The following is an 18,262-nucleotide window of genomic DNA, read 5'->3' on the forward strand; positions in this document are numbered from 1 at the left end:
GACGATTCATTAGAAAAATCTACCTTTTGCCACTTTTCTAAATGATCAACTAGAAGTCAAGTTATTATTTGTTATTCTTACAATTGAGATTGACGACAAGACTTTTGTCAGGTAGTGTATAATAGCATGATAGTGCGAGTACACTCTTCCAAAAAACACATAATATTTTATTCTTTAGAACACTTCATTTAATTATAGTAATATTAACAACTGAATAATTAGGAATTGGAAACGAAATGTGAAAATGTACATCAAACATTCATTCATTAATTCTTTTTCTTTTCGGCTTAGCCAGGCTTCAGCCAGGACGCAACCTAAATAAATAAGAATCTTATATTTAATGAAGTCATTTTTCTTTAGCTTAGTCCCTTATTTATTAATGATTGCCACATCAGAATGAACCACCAACTATTCCAGCATATGTTTTCCACAGCGGATGCCCTTCCAGCTGCAACCCATCACTGGGAAACATCCATTTACACACTCATACACTACGGTCAATTTTAGCATACCCAATTCACCTGTACCGCATGTCTTTGGACTTGTGGGGGAAACCGGAGCTATATCCTAAACAAATAAATAATAATAATTAATGTTAACAAAAATGTCCACGGTAAAAATAAGAAACTAGGAAAAAGTAACAGATGTATTTTTAGTCATTAGGCAACCACATGAAAATATACTACAGTATTTTACCGTAGGCGTCATGGTGGCACAGTGGGTAGCACAATCGCCTCACAGCAAGAAGGTTGCTGGTTCGAGTCTTGGCATTTCTATGTGGAGTTTGCATGTTCTCTCCATGCTGGCGTGGGTATTCTCCGGGTGCTCCGGTTTCCCCCACAAGTCCAAACACATGCGCTATAGGTAAATTGGGTAAGCTTCGTGCATGTGAGTGTGTGTGAGTGTCTGTATTGTATGTGAGTGAATGGGTGTTTCCCAGTGATGTCCTTCAGGGGGGTCAAGCGTTAATTAGTTGGGGTCAGACCCCCTGATCATAGTCATTTTAACTATTTAATAATTAGGCATTGAAATCAGAATGTGAAAACAAACCTAATGATATCTTAAACAAACAATAATAATAAACAATAATGGCCATGGTAAAAAAAACTACAAAAAAGTAACAGATCTATTTTCAGTTGTCAGGCACACACATGAAAATATACTATAGTAAGTTTTGTTTAACCATACTGACACTGATACCTCCAACAGAGATAGAAATAATATTAATAATAATAATAATAATAATAATCATAATAACAATAACAATAATAATAATAATTATTATTATTATTATTATTATTATTATTATTATTATAACAATAATAATAATAATAATAATAATAACAATAATAATAATAATTATTATTATTATTATAACAATAACAATAATAACAATAATATTATTAATAATAATAATAACAATAACAATAATAAAAATAATAATAATGATAATAATAATAATAACAATAATAATTAATAATAATAATAATAATAATAATAATAATAATAATAATAATAATAATAATAATAATAATGATGATGATGATAATAATAATAATAATAATAATAATAATAATAATAGTTTATTTTTATATATCACCTTTAAAATGTAATTCTCAAAGCGCTTTACACAGAAAAGACACAGATGTAAAACAGTTTAGAATAACAGTAAAATTTAATCATTCAGGCTGAAACGTTCACAATAGCTAAAACATTCAAAATTGATAAAACAATCAACTATCTAGAAACAAACCCAAAAATGCACACCTCATGAATAGGTGGGTGTAAAATAGTGAGTTTTTAAGGATGATTTAAACAATTTAAAAGATTCAGCATGTCTAATGTCATGGGGGAGAGAGTTGCAGAGCCTAGGAGCCAGAGATGCGAAAGCCCGGTCACCCATAGAGCGCAGACGTGTGCAGGGAACTTTTGAAAGACAAGAATAAGAGGAACAGAGGTCACGTGAAGGGGAGTACCAAGTTAAGAGTTCCGTCAGATAGTGTGGAGCCAAACCATGCAGGGCCTTGTATGTGAGCATGAGGATTTTAAAAATTAATACGAAATCTGACTGGTAGCCAATGGAGGGACCTCAAAACAGGTGTAATGTGTTCTCTTATTTCAGTCCCTGTCAGAATTCTTGCCGCTGCTTTAGACATATTGTAGTTTGTTGATGTTACTTTTGGCGAGGCAGTGGTGCAGTAGGTAGTGCTGACGCCTCACAGCAAGAAGGTTGCTGGGTCGCTGGTTCGAGCCTCGGCACAGTTGGCGTTTCTGTGTGGAGTTTGCATGTTCTCCCTGTGTTCACGTGGGTATTCCTCCGGGTGCTCAGTCCAAATGCATGCGGTACAGGTGAATTGGGTAGGCTAAATTGTCCGTAGTGTATGAGTGTGTGTATGAGTGTGTGTGTGTGTGTGTGTGTGTGTGTGTGTGTATGTGTGGATGTTTTCCAGAGATGTGTTGCGGCTGGAAGGGCATCCACTGCGTAAAAACTTGCTGTATAAGTTGGCGGTTCATTCCGCTGTGGCGACCCCGGATTAATAAAGGGACTAAGCCGACAAGTAAATGAATGAATGATGTTATTTTTGGAAACGCCAGCTAGTAAAGCATTGCAATAGTCTAAGCGGGGAAAAAATGAAAGTATTGATTAGTTTTTCTGCCACAGAAAAGGACAGCATGGGGTGAAAGTCTTTACAGCAGACAGTACGTGGGGGTCAAATGTTAGATTTTTGTCAAATATTACCCCTAAGTTCTTTAGTTTGGCCTGGACCTTAACAGCCGAGCCATCTAGGTTAATGTTAAGAGGTTTAGTTTTACTTAGTTGGTTGGAAGAACCAATCAACATAACCTCTGTCTTGTTAGGCACAAAAAAATTTTGAGACATCTATTTTTTTATCTTAAAAATACAGTGTTCCAAACAGCTGAAGATGTTGAATGAATTTGGTTTTGAAGATGAATTTGGTTTGGATGTATGGGCGATATATATTGCATCACCAAAAATGATTGAGGACATGTCCATGTGTTGTATAAGTTAATATATTCATTATTATGACAGGCCTATTCTCTTGTATGCTGTTTTATTTATAACTCTGTATTCCCCTGTTTAAATCAATAAAATAATTTAAGAAAAATAAAATTAAAATAAATAAAAACATCGAGGCCATCAGACTATCTGCTGTTCCGAAGCTTCAGTTTACAGCCTTCATCCCACCAGAAGGGACACATTTAGAGGTCTGCTGTATCTGGAGGTTCTACTTGACCCAAAACATCCTGATTCTTCAAGTGGACGATCTCAATAGACAAACGTAAAGCACTGACACATTTACATATCATTAAACCTTCACCGTGTGTCTGCGAGATCTTTTATTTATTGTATTTTTAATCTCTTTCTTCTGTTAGCTGCCTTGATTATCGTAATGTACTATGCAAAGATAAAAACTAAATATTTCACTTCCATCCTGTTTGAGCTAGAAAAAATCTTGTCAAAATATACAAAAGGTATTTTTCAAAAACATTTAGTAGCATGCAAGCTATTCTCTATTTAACATTGATGAAAAATGTCAATTTAAAAAAATACTCTTGTTTAATTGTTATTTTATGTAATGGTTATACGCTTTTTTTGATTTAATTAAATATACATATAATATGTATATATTTTAGCTTTTACATTTAGACATTTAGCAGAAGATTTTGTCCAAAGCGACTTACAATTGAGGAGGCAATTAGCGATTCAACCGTTTTTTTTTATTCAGTTTGCATGTTCTCCCCGTGTTCGCGTGGGTTTTTTCCGGGTTTCCCCCACAGTCCAAAGACATGCGGTACAAGTGAATTGGGTAAGCTAAATTGTCCGTAGTGTTTGACTGTGAATGAGTGTGTATGGATGTTGTCCTGGATAAGTTGGCGGTTCATTCTGCTGTGGGACTAATATATAAAGGGATTAAGCCAAAATGAAAATTAATGAATGAATGAATGAAAAATGAGGGCAGCATTTAATGAACTTTAGAGCTCCAAAACGTGTGAATTCTGTATGCTGATAACACATATTAAAAAAATTGAAAGTTGAGCGACTGGATTAACTAAAACTTTTATTTTCCAAAGGCATTTGAGGAAAACTTTAAAAATTGCATAAATTACTATTATATTGTCATTTTAAATCTTTATACATTGCCATTTGTCAGCAATACATTTCAGTAATCAGTTAAATGTTATACAATGCAGTATGATAACTTATTCTTTAAGCTCTTTAAGTTATTACAATAATGTCGTTTATTTTTCCTTTTTATAACATGAATTAATGCTTGCATGAATATTCTGTCCATTGAAGTTACTTGAAAGTTGTAATTACGATTACAGTTCATCCAAAGGGCACATTTTTCTGTTTTGTTTTTCAAGACTGAGAGAAGGATTAAACTTTTAATGTGGAAAAAAGAAATAAGAGAAGCATTTCATGAACTCTATAAAGCTCATGACCAGTGCACAACTTTTATTTCATTCTGTATGCTGATGAAACATATCCTAAAAAATATGTAGTTGAGTCACTGGGTCATCTGAAACTTTTATTTTCCAAAGACACTTGAGACCAGAGTTGTTTTATCAACCCTTACTAACTAAAAACAGCTTACTTTGTTTTATATTTAATTTTTTTATGTAATTTTAAATTTAGTATTTCTTTTGTTATATTTATTACTTTATAGCTTAAAGGTGACAGTCATCCTGATAGTTTACCCCAAAAAATAATAATTTACTCACCCTCTGTTTATACAAAACCTTTATGAATTTCTTTCTCTTTTTTAACACAAACAAATATAATATAAGGAATGTTGAAATCCAGTTGCTGTTGATTTCCACAGATTTGTTCTACTACAGATGTGAATAGCTGTGTTTCTATCCACATATTTTTATGTGCATTTTGGACACGCCAAGAAGCGAATACATTTTGAAAATGTACAAAAAAAAATGTATGCCCATTGCTGAGTAGGATAAACTTTTTTTTCCATAAGAAAAAATCTGCTTAAGCTATAATGGAAACACTTTTACAAAACAAATTCCAGTATTAAAAAAGGTCATGTGATGATAAAAATGTGCGTGAATGGACAAACCAGCTGGCTGAGCACATTGTAAAACATCTGAAATGTTGTTTTGGCCATGCCGTAACCATTTCAGTATTGGTGTTATTATATTAATCATTACCTCCAGAATTACCAAGAGCGTCTGTGCTCTGTGTCTCACACCTTCAATCGGCACCACATGTTCATTGCGTGTTGGCATTGCATTCTGATGCGCAAGTAATTTATTAAATAAAGAAAAGCTTCACGCTGCTTCTCCCACCGCAGCAAATTCTGTTTTTACTGTTAATATTTGCCGCCAGATAAATCAGCAAGTGATAATTTTGTTCTCTTTGACTCATAAGATGGAAACGCTGCTTTATTCACACGTCTTTTATGCAATACTACAGTTTCATGCAGAAATTTAATTCACATCTTAGAATGAAAACATAGCTAATGGCTACCAGTTTCCGACATGTTTCAGATTATCTTATTTTGTGTTCACAAAAAAAATTAACACAAAACAGTTTGAGAGTGAGTAAATAATGAGTGCATTTTTATTTGTAGGCTACTTAACAATCCTTTTAAAGTCGATCATAGGGCTGATTATCTAAACATTCATTCATTCAATTTCTTGTCGGCTTAGTCCCTTTATTAATCCGGGGTCGCCACAGCGGAATGAACCGCCAACTTATCCAGCAAGTTTTTACACAGCAGATGCCCTTCCAGCCACAACCCATCTCTGGGAAACATCCACACACACATTTACACACACACTATGGACAATTTAGCCTACCCAATTCACCTGTACCGCATGTCTTTGGACTGTGGGGAAAATCGGAGCACCCGGAAGAAACCCACACGAAGACAGGGAGAACATGCAAGCTCCACACAGAAACACCAACTGAGCCGAGGTTCGACCCAGCGACCTTCTTGCTGTGAGGCGACAGCACTACCTACTGCGCCACTGCCTCGCCGATTATCAAAACAAGTTAACCCAATACTAGTCCCTAACCCTTAATCATTATTATTTCCATATCAAAATCAGCTATATTTATAACATTTCCAAACTCTGAAATGAGTCTGATTTCTTCTCGACTGGTGACTGTAGGACTGCGTTGGCCAATAAAATGGTCTGAGGGTGGAGTTTGTGCATTAGTTGTTTATAAAGGCTCCACTTACCTCAAGAACCTCCTTCCTCATGTTAACAATGCGGAACCAGTGTCCCAGCCGAGGGAATCCGTCCAGCTCCGCATTACGCTCCTGTAAGGACACTTTACGCTTGTAAGAGAGCTGCCGACTGAAGTACTTCACCAGTTTACCCTTAAAAGAAACAAAGAAAAAAAGAACTTTAGACAGCGTTTTGTATTTTGGAGTCTGTGAAAATGTTTTATTTTATTTATGTTTATTTTTCTAGTGCACGTTGCTATTCTTTAGGTGAACAATTAGTATGTGCAAGCTAATTTAATAAAATCTTTATTATTCATTCATTCATTCATTTTCTTGTCGGCTTAGTCCCTTTATTAATCCGGGGTCGCCACAGCGGAATGAGCAGCCAACTTATCCAGCAAGTTTTTACGCAGCAGATAACCTTCCAGCTGCAACCCATCTCTGGGAAACATCCACACACACATTCACACACACACACTCATACACTACGGACAATTTAGCCTACCCAATTCACCTGTACCGCATGTCTTTGGACTGTGGGGGACACCGGAGCACCCGGAGGAAACCCATGCAAAACTCTTAACCACATGCAAACTCCACACAGAAACACCAACTGAGCCGAGGCTCGAACCAACGACCCAGTGACCTTCTTGCTGTGAGGCGACAGCACTACCTACTGAGCCACTGCTTCGCCCTAAAATCTTTATTAAATAATCTTTAATCAAAGTGTGACCATTTTTTCCGCATTTGGAGTGAAGGTTCTTTTCTGATGATGTCAGTATGACGCCTTAGCTGTAATATTCTTAACCACACCCCTCTTGCTGTTAGCTTGAAACATAAACATATGCTGGAATAGTTGGTGGTTCATTCCGCTGTGGCGACACTGTATAAATAAGGGACTAAGCCGTAGGAAAACGAATGTATGAAGGAATGAACTTTCTCCATTTGTCTTATCATACACAATGTATCTACAGAAGAATCAAGCTTTTTTTCAACAATTTTTTAATTATCAAGATTAACTTTTTTAAAAAGAGATGCTAACGGTCTAATCCGATTCAATGATTTATGCTAAGCTAAAACAGAGTAATATAATGTAATGTGTATTTATATAGCGCATTTATTGTGTATGGCCATACACCCAAAGCGCTTTACAATCATACGGGGGAGGTCTCTCACCACCACCATAGTATACCACCACCATAGTATCCAAGGTAGTTAAAGTAATACGATCAAGAAGTCATGATAGTTACTTATTAAAATAAGTTAATCATGTTTTAGCATCATATTAGAGTATATGAGATATTTACTGTAAAATTGTTTATTTGTAAAAGTTAGTTTAAATCAACCTAAAAACTTCTATCATCAACTTTTATTGTAAGTTACCGTAAAAATGTTAAAATGTCATGTTTCAGGCTCATATAAAAGGAAATAAGATATTTTGACAAGACACTTAATTGGACTTTAAGTTTAAATCAACTTTAAAGTTAATTTAAATAAACCTAAACATTTCTAACAGCAACATTGTTTTCACAGTGTAACTATAAGTTTTTGTAAAGTGAAATGAGATAATGTCATGTATGATTTCAAACAAATAATGTTTGAGAGAGATGCTAACTATCTAATCCAATTCAATGAATTATGCTTAGCTAAGCTAAAATATAGTATTTCTAGTATTTATAATATTACTTTTCAAAATAAGTTAGTTTCAGACTCATATTTTAAGTGAGTTTATTTGAACTCTAAAGTTAAAATAATAAACCAAAACATTTATAACAGCAACGCTTATTTACAGTATAGCTATTAGTTATTGTAAAGTGAATGAGGAAATGGCATGTGAGATTTCCAAACAAGGTGCCACTGTGTTGTTTCTCATACGAGTGCACTGTCATGATCACCAGCGATCTAACCACCAGAGGTCGCTAGAAAACATTCACACTCAAATCCACCAGTTCATGGACAACAACTTCATATATGCATTCCGTTCACACACATGTTCTAGATCATGACTGATTACACTTGCACAGCTGAAGCTGCTCAAGGACTAATTCATGGACTATAAGTACTGCTCAAACACAAACACTGTGGTTGAGTCTTGTTATCTGACATTACAACGTGTTTCCTTTGTTTTGCTTTACAGTGTTTTTGATCCTTGCCTTGTTTATTTGTTTAATCCTGTTTGCTGCCTGCCTCTGACCATCTGCCTGCCTATTGACTAGGATTCTGGACTGCCTATATATATCTGTTTGGCTCTGTGTTGACCATTGCTGGCCTGACCTGCATGTGGATCCTCAACCCTGTTGTCAGTGTCACTCCCCTGGTTACATGCACAAACTGAAATGTCAGATTTTAGCAGTGCTGACTCCTGAAGTAATTTTCTCATTAGTTTTTTCATGGAGATTTAAAAAAATACGCTTTCAATAAATCATTATAATGAACCAATCAAAGTTTGTAATGCTGTGGTTGATTTGGATGCAAATTATACTGAAATCAGAAAAAAAGATATTATAGGTTATAGATATAATAGGTACTTTGCAGCTTTAGTGATGAAAAAAATCCCATGAAGCACTGTAAATGGCACGAATGTAAAGCCACGGGACAATGTATTTTAAAGTTGTTGGCTGTATCTGGAAACGGAATACATTTCAAGTATTTTGAGAGAATTTGCTTATGGTGCTTGGGTTTGTCCATGTTTAACCAAATTTGTGATGAAATGCTTTTTTGTGTGTAAGCAAATGAAATGTAACGCTTGGCATTTTTATCTGTCCTTCACGTTGTTCAATATTTCATGATCTCTTTTATCTGATTCTCAGCATGTTGAAAAAACATGAATATTCTACTTTGGACAAATTTCCCAAGACAGGGACGGTGCTGCAGAATTTGAGCAGAGAAACGAGCAGAGTAAATACTAAAGCAACATTTAAACAAAAACTCAGGTGAAACAAATCCACATTCTTAACCAGTTAAGTCAAGTCTAAACCAAACACACACACACATATATACACTTGCTGGGGGGGATTAGATTAGTGCAATTGTGCGGTCGAAATGGTCTACCCTCAAAATAAATCTTTTGTTGTCCATTCCCAGCATGCACAGCAGGCATGAATAATTAATGTACCTGCATTGTTTGACAGTTTACTAGTTTTATTTACACAGTAGTTACAGTGCGGGCTTTGTTGTCAAACTTATAAATGTTAGACATTTTAAAGTATACGAGTCATTTTGTACCTTGTGATTTATTTGCATATGAATATAATTTAATGACATAAAATATAAATGGATGAATTAATGATTTATATTGTAAAAAAAATACAGTAAAAATGCAACTTAATCTTGTTAGTCATTCCACTTTATGCCAAAGTACCAACCTTAACTTAAAAAGTCTCCGTTCTAAATGTTTCTTTTATTTTATTACTACATGAAACAAAACATGGATTTAAGATTGGTTAGGATTGGTTAAGGTTAAGATTGTGCTTTATTTCCGCTACTGAAATACAATGAAAAAATTATGTCTGCAAAATTTTTTCAAACAATTTATGTGTTGAATTTAAACAAACAAATTAAATTTAGTAATGTTCAACTTTATTAGTTTGTTAAATTCAGCCCAAATAAATTGTTTACAACTACTTAACATAAAATTTTTTTATAAATCCAAGTAATCATCTTTTAATTATTTTTCAATTGAAGCATCCCACGAGGAAAAAAAATTCAGGGCAGTGCATGATGGCCAAATGCAGAGCAGAAAGACACACCCTTATAGCTCCGCCTAATCCATGTGACCATGTGCAGGATCAGGAGTAAAGATATCTTCAGAATGTAAAGAGAAGCATAGCTGCTTATGGAGTCGTTCACATATCACATATTTTTTTATTTCCAATGAAACTATGGTTTGTTGCGCATACTGCGCGCACTTGAATTTTTCAGGCGCACAAGTTGAAAACCGCAACTCACTTGACAAGAACTGACCGATCAGCTTCATACTTTGTATGGAATATACACATTTTGGTAGACTAATTACCCCAGACAAAACTCAGAACACCCAAACACTGCAATGCTTCAGCATACTATAGATGTCAGTGGTTACAGGCATCCAATTTTCTTATAAATGTCTTCTTTTGTGTTTAAAAAAAAAAAAAGAAATACAAACAGGTTTGGAACAAGCGAATGATGAGAGAATTTTAAGTTTTGGACGAACTCTTTAAGTCTTTTGAATATGTTAAGCTGCTGTGATCAACACTTTATTATGTTTTTCAATGAATGTAAAATTACAGAAAGAGCTGCAGTGTATTTTGTTTTTTTAAAGGTGTATTTCATATGTTTTAAAAGTAACTTCAAAGTAAAGTAATTAGTAATATGATTACTTGTTAAATCAAGTAATTAGTAATGTAATCAATTTTTACAATAATTACAATTTTTCAGTAGTAATTTGTAATCCATTACTTTTACTTACCCAACACTGTTTACAACAAGCACCAATCACAATCATGGCAATTTCAAAGTAACACTAATTTTTTAGAAGTCTGCTCATGTTGCAAGTCTCCTAGAGTTAATCAGTTGAGTTTTACTATTGGTAAACTGATTCAGCCAATCTCTGGGTCCGGCGGGAGCACTTTTAGCTTAGCTTAGCATAAATCATTTAAATCTCATTAGATCAGGCGTGCCCAAACTTGGTCCTGGAGGGCCAGTGTCCTGCATAGTTTAGCTCCAACTTGCTTAAACACATTTGCCATGAAGCTTCTAGTAAGAGCTTAATTAGCTTAATTAGTCCAGATGTGTTTGATTAGGGTTGGAACTAAACTCTCCAGGACACCGACCTTCCAGGACCGAGTTTGGACACCCCTGCATTAGACCATCAGCAAAAATGACCTACTCTGTGACACTCAATGATTCTACAGCGTTAAATAGGAAAATTATCAATATTATCAACATTATCGAGATCATCTTTTTAAAATCATTTTTAATAATGGTCTAATCCGGTTCAATGATTTATGCTAAGCTATACAGACCCGGAGATTGGCTGAATGGATTCAAAAAATGGTTTAAAAGTGGTTTAAAAACTGCCCAATTCTATAGGTAACTTGTAAAATGAGCATATTTGCACAATTCTGCAGCTTTTGAGGTTCATGAGGAAAAGAAAAAAGACTGAAAGTGAACAAATCATTATCAAAATGCATAACGACCATTCAATGAGTAAATAAGGATCAGCTATTTGATCATTTCAGCATCATTATCAGTATATTAAGCACGGTCTACATCTGTAGTTGAGTTGGTCTGCCATGGCAACCCTGTTTGCTGAATGCTACTGTATGAAAACAAAGCACATTGTCTGTGGGTCCCTGGCCGGTTGAAATTCACAGATTAAAATCTAGAGATGTCCTTTCAAACATACCCATTCATTTTCACTCAGTTCTCCATTTAGGTCCCTGAACTAAATACCCCTTTCTGAACTAAAAAAAACTGACACAAATCCAGCAGAATTGAATCATGAACTCATGTCACAATCATCCTCTCTTGTTATTTTTTTAAAACTTCTGCCTTTGTTTTCATGAACAAAAAAAAAAGATTCTTTAAATCACTTGTCAGTCAAACACTTTACTTAAATAATTATATAGACCATTTCAATGTGGTGATCCCATAGGCCCATAAGAACTTCCTGCTTGTTGTCAAACTATTTCAAAACTGTAAGAAGAGGCAATTCAATAATAACTTTACGTTAAAACACCTGTCATATGATTATTTATCAATATTAGGAGCTTTTTGGATTCTCTGAAACTTTAGAAGTTAAACATGTAAAACAGGAAATACGTAGGCCCATTCTTTACATCCCATAAAATGGTCTATATGCAGTACATGCCTATGTAGTACTGTATATGTCTATGCCTATATACATATAGGAATTTACACATTTTCACTGTTAATGCATACAACACACTCTCAAAGAACAAGTACAAAAACTTCCAAAAGGGATTCATTTTTATACTTTAGGAACTAAAATCTACATTTAATGTGTCAACATGTAGATAATAAGGCTAATTTCAGAACAAATATGCATTTTTAAAACAAATTTGCACCTTTTTCTTAAAGTGGATGCATATAAACAAACAAATGAATGAATGAACGAACGAACGAAATTAGTTTTGTCTTTTGAATGCATTTTATTCACATTGTTTGGAAATTATACCCTGCAGGCACAGGACATCAACATGACATCATATTGATGTTGTACCCCAACGCACCCCAACGTCATGGGGACGTTGGATTTTGCTTGGGAATTAAAATTGGGTTGTACTTAGAATCAAACCTAAAATCAACTAAACATCAACGTCTACTAATGTTACAGCTTGATGTCATGTGGACTTTACCAGTATGACATCTATCTGATGTTGGATTTTGGTTACTTTCCAACACAACCTAAAATCAACCAAATATCAATGTAATTTGACAACATTAAAGGACGTTAATCTAACGCTGTACTTAGACGCTGGCTAGACTTTGAATTTTGGTCACCTGACGTCACAAATCAAATCTAACCTAATATTAATGCCTTATGATGTTGTCTGCCTGCTAGGATAATAACAATACATAAATATTAGGGAGTTATACATGATATTAAGTTATAGAACACTTAAATCTAAGCTAATGAAAGCTCACAGTTAATGCAAATTAAATGTTTGATTTAAACTGTTACTTTACAAATAGTTTGAATTAGTTTCTATTTCTATATTTGACATTATCTAAAAGGGCAACACAGTGGCTCAGTGGTTAGCACTGTTGCCTCTCAGAAAGAAGATCGTTGGTTCGAGTCCCAGCTGGGTCAGTTGGCATTTCTGTGTAGAGTTTGCATGTTCTCCCCATGTTGGAGTGGGTTTCCTACGGGTGCTCCGGTTTCCCCCACAGTCCAAAGACATGTGGTATAGGTGCAATGAACAAAGTAAATTGGCCGTAGTATGTGTGTGAATGAATGTGTGTGAATGAATGTAAAATAAATGAATGTATGGATGAATGAATGAATGAATGATTGAATGAATTACATTATCTAAAATACTTCTTAAGGACTGATTAATAGTAAAGCTAATTTTAGTCTAGGCCAGTGGTTCTTAAACTGTGGTACGTATACCACTAGTGGTACGCGGACTTCCTTCTAGTGGTACGCGGAGTAATCGCTGAATAAGTAAAAAAAAAAGAAAAGAATCACTCTTTTAACCCTTTAACACGTACGATAACACCGATGTGATCAGTTAATTGATTTTATGAGGCCAAACCTTTTATTTAATTTTCAATTTTTTAATGTTAAAGTTGAAGCTAATCTCCTCCATATTTGTAACGGTTGTTGGGGGCGTATTCTGTATTTTTATATACCAGTGTTGACAGTTATGGTTTAATGACTTGCTTTTCTGACACACAAAGCCTACTCTAACGTGCAGTAAGCAGATCTAATTTCTAATTTAAATATGTAAATCCAACTAATATATTTAAAACACAAGTTAATGTTTAGATTTTAAAGATACACAAATAAGCCATATATACATGCCACGTACGTTTTAAAATTTAGCAAAAAAAAAGTATATATAAATATGATGACATATAGCCTATATTTATGAGGTCCAAGGAATATTTCCAGGTTTTGATAAATAGGCTACTACACGTTAATTTTTTACATTCAAGTACAGCAGTTTTATTAAAAGCACATTTTAATGAAAATATTACTTCTTTTTTTTACCTGTTGGCACAGTGCAGTGTTAATGTTTAAACTATTTATTATGTTTATAAAGTGGCTGACAATAATCAATATTTATAATAATAGGAATTAATCTGCCTTGTTTTTGAACTGTGCAGAGCTGTACCTGCCTAATTAGGCCTGCTACACTACTGTATTTTGATACTGGTCATTAGGGTGGTTCTTGGAGAGACAATTTTTTTCTGAGGTGGTACTTGGTGAAAAAAGTTTGAGGACCACTGGCCTAGACAAACATAACTTACCTTTTAATATTAATGTACTGTAGTATGCATTAATTAACATTAAAGTGAAAAAATAGCCTCATTGTGAGTTGCATTTAAATGTTAAATAATTAAATTTATTATACCACATCACAATTTTAATACATGAAGTTAAAGTAAACAAAAATAAACATATTCCCTTGGCAATTACCTAAAATAAAATAATTGAGAGTATTAGTAAAAATGATTAATGATTTATTTTATTTATTTTATTATTTCTTTATAGTAAAATTTATAGTATGTTTTTGTAGTACATTAGTTTTTGTAACTAACCCCATAAACTACATATTATAAATTTACTAAAAGACATACTTCATAATGAATAATAATTTTTGATCAGTCCCTAAAACTATGATGTATTTAAATGATTGCTATTATCTGAACCATTTAATCTTTGCAATACTTTAAAATCTAAAAGTATTTGCATTATTTTGGAAAAGCACATAATATATTTAGAGAGAAATCACTGTTTCACTTTAACCAAATGCCATTATATTACAGCGTCACCACAGTCTGGTAAATTGCAGATTACTAATGCACATCCATCACCAGATAAACAAGCAAGAACCCCCCAGATAATATCTAATGTTTGTAATTATTATTCCATCAACGTGAACAAACAAAGTGCTTGATTGTGACTTACTGACACCAGTGACGACTGCAATAAACAGCCAATGTAAAATGGGTTTCCCCAATATTAAAGAGAGAATATTAAAGTGGAAAAAAACAGATGCTCATGCAACAGTATTATCGTGACCATAGTATTATCTAATGCTGAAAATAAAGACCCACTCGTAAAAATAAAGCAATACTTCACTTCATGCCATAATTTTAACATAAAAATGCTGCCGTAAAAAATGCCATTGTAATTTTTAAAAATACGTACTACTTTAATAACAAAGTACTGCTAAATATTAACTAACATTAACATAGAATAATAACAATACATTAAAAAAAATAACCCAACTAACAGTACATTTACATGAATTGAATCGACTTTCACAATTTCCTGCATAACATTTTACTTTTCAAGCTTTTTTGTTGACAATACTATCATTTAGATTTATCCTAAAAAAAAGTCCCTTATTTATAAGTGGTCGCCACAGTGCAATGAACTGCCAACTATTCTGACATATGTTTTACAAAGCGGATGCCCTTCCAGCCACAACCCAGTACTGAGAAACATCCATACACACTCACATTCACACATGCACCTTTTCACTAAAAACAATTTAGTTTATTCAGTTACCTTATAGCGTGCGTCTTCGGACTATGGGGGAAACTGGAGCACCCGGAGAAAACCAACTCCAACACAGGGAGAACATGCAAACTCTACTCAGAAACGCCAACTGGCCCAGCCAAGACTCAAACTAGTGACCTTCTTGCTGTGAGGTGACAGTGTTAACCACTGAGCCACCTTGCCACCCACAAACAAATCAAAATCAAAAAAGGCTTGTTTAGAATACTCAGAGGCAGAAAAATTTCCCATAAACTTGAGATGTAATGAAGAACACTTATAAAATATGCTGCAATACTCCTCATCCTCCCTAATCTGAATCTCTACAAGATTTCTAATATTTGGTCGACAATTATAGTACAAAAGAAAATATCTGGAACAATAACTTTTGCTACATAATAATTTAAAACAATGCTGTTTGTTTGATTTGAGCCTCAGCTGGGTCAGTTGGCATTTCTGTGTGGAGTTTGCATGTTCACCCCGAGTTGGCGTGGGTTTCCTCTGGGTGCTCCGGTTCCCCCCACAGTCCAAAGACATGTGGTACAGGTGAATTGGGTAAGCTAAAACGTCTGTAGTGTATGTGTGTGAATGAGAGTGTATGGGTGTTTCCCAGTGATGGGTTGCAGCTGGAAGGGCATCCGCTGTGTAAAACATATCCTAGATAAATTGGCAATTCATTCTGCTGTGGCGACCCCTGATGAATAAAGGGACTATAAGCCGAAAAGAAAATGAATGTTTGTTTCATAAGTCAGACTGTTTAAATGTTTGCTTAAATAAGTAATTGATTATTTAATTACTTTTAATAATAAGTTTATAGTTTTTATTAAAGTGTGAATATTTTGCATGCAATTGTTTGAGTTGAAAAGAGCTTAATTAAAGAAGAAAATGTCATTTTATATAGTTTTGATGCTGTTTTGTTGTCTTTTCTGTTGAAGTCTGAAATGATCTCATCATTTTTGCGACAAGTTGGTAAAGGCAGAAAGCATGAGCATGGAAAATATATATACTTAATATTTTGTAAATACTATTTATTTGAAATAAATCAGAATCATTAAGAATAATTTGAATAGTTCTTTCCCAACCCCAAGTTTAAAAATGAAAACCACAATTTTTTTTAAACAAACTCTGTCATTCTCATTCTCCTGCATGCATAATAAAAGCCTTATATCTACATATATCGGCTCTACATCAAACACATCTGATACTCCACTATAGTTAGCCTACACAAAATCCTACCATCAGCACCAAAAAGAATATTTAACACATTCACTTTTGTAACATACTTTAAAACTATAACTTGTTTATGTTGTAAACCCAACAGATTTATTGTGTAGTAAATATTAAATTATTTTAAAACCATTGAGTTTGATGGAATTTTATTTGGGATTTTACATTCTGTTTACAATTGTCTGGCTGCATGAGTTATCACTTTGAGTAAAAACTTTGAAATTTAAATTCTGTAGACAATTGATTTTGTTTTGCTGTCTATCATCTTGTATACTACTCTGTTGAAGTCTGAAATGATCTCATCGATTTTGCAACAAGTTGATGAAGGCAGAAAGCATGAGTATGAAAAAATATATGTATTTATTATATTCGAAATACTTCTACCTCAAATTTATTTCAATTAAATCTGACTCGTTAGAAGAATAGGAAGTGGAATTCTTTCCTAAGTCCAAGTTAGAGCATAAAATAAAAAATACAATTTATTTAAACAAAATGTGTCATTCTCAGTGTCTTTAATGCTTAATAAAAGCCTTATGTCGGAAAGCTGATCTCAGCTCTACATCAAACACATCTGATTCACCGCCATAGTAAAGCCTTTACATTTAAAACTTTGTAACTTTTTTGTTGCAAACCCAACAGATTTATTGTCTGGTATATTTTAAACTGTTAAACTGACGAGCAATATGGTTACAGGACAAATAGACCAATATCTCTGGCATTAACAGAAATTAACAGAAATTACTAATGAGATAGATAAAAAGGAGAAGGTACAGTAGTTGAATTTTTTTATAGATTTAAAGAAGGCATTTGATACAATAAATAATAATTGGTAAATAAATTAGAAAGGTATGGTATTAGAGGAGTAGCCTTGGACTGGATAAGCAGTTATTTAAAAAATAGGCAACAGTTAGATGAAATTGCCAACTATAAATTGTCATATCTAAATGTAAATTGTGGCATATGATACTATAAGGATCAGTTTTAGCTCCAATATTGTTTATAATTTACATTAATGATATGAGTAAGATAACAAAGTTGTTCAAGTTTATTTTATTTGCAGGTGATACAAGTATTTTAGTTCTGGGGATAATTTACCAAAACTTTTGGATTTGATTAAAACAGAAATTAATAAATAGAAATTGTGGTTTGACGTAAACAAATTGTCATTAAATATAAGTAAAACAAAGGTTATGTGATTTGGCAAATTAAAAAGTAGTCATAAGATAGATATTAAATAATTGAATTGAATTGAAATAATAAAAATTGAAAATGAAGTTATAGAAGGAGTATATGCAATTAAGTTTCTTGGTCTTGTATTGGATTATAAGATTAGTTGGAAACTGTAAATAAATAATGTGAGACTGTAGAAATAGTGTATAAAGCAAGATTTATCCTGTATTTTATATATGTGGCGTGAATCTATGGAACAGTCTAGAACAGACTCTCAAACAATGTCAGGATAACAATCAATGAGAAAAGCTATATAAATATATAATATTAAAGGAATATGATGATGAAGGTGAATGAAAAAGAATAAAATGAGAAGATGAAATTTTAATTAATGGCTATTTGCAGTACTATGTATCTCTTT

The 18,262-nt window shown here is 33.5% G+C and overlaps 1 protein-coding gene across 8 annotated transcripts in view; it reads right to left on the reverse strand.

Moving 5' to 3' along the window:
- The window catches only part of ksr2 (kinase suppressor of ras 2), a 216,164-nt gene that overhangs the window by 192,124 nt on the left and 5,778 nt on the right, over positions 1-18,262 (reverse strand). For all 8 annotated transcript variants that reach the window (XR_015490503.1, XR_015490504.1, NM_001423542.2 and 5 more), the window contains exon 2: positions 6,225-6,365. Coding sequence is in view for 6 of the 8 variants with exons in the window: in NM_001423542.2 (NP_001410471.1) it covers positions 6,225-6,365 (141 nt within the window). In the remaining 2 variants the exon portion in view is untranslated. The remainder of the gene's footprint in view (positions 1-6,224; positions 6,366-18,262) is intronic.

The sequence above is a fragment of the Danio rerio genome, chromosome 5, assembly GCF_052040795.2.
Source record: "Danio rerio strain M-AB ecotype USA chromosome 5, GRCz13ab, whole genome shotgun sequence".
Classification (NCBI taxonomy): Eukaryota; Metazoa; Chordata; class Actinopteri; order Cypriniformes; family Danionidae; genus Danio; species Danio rerio.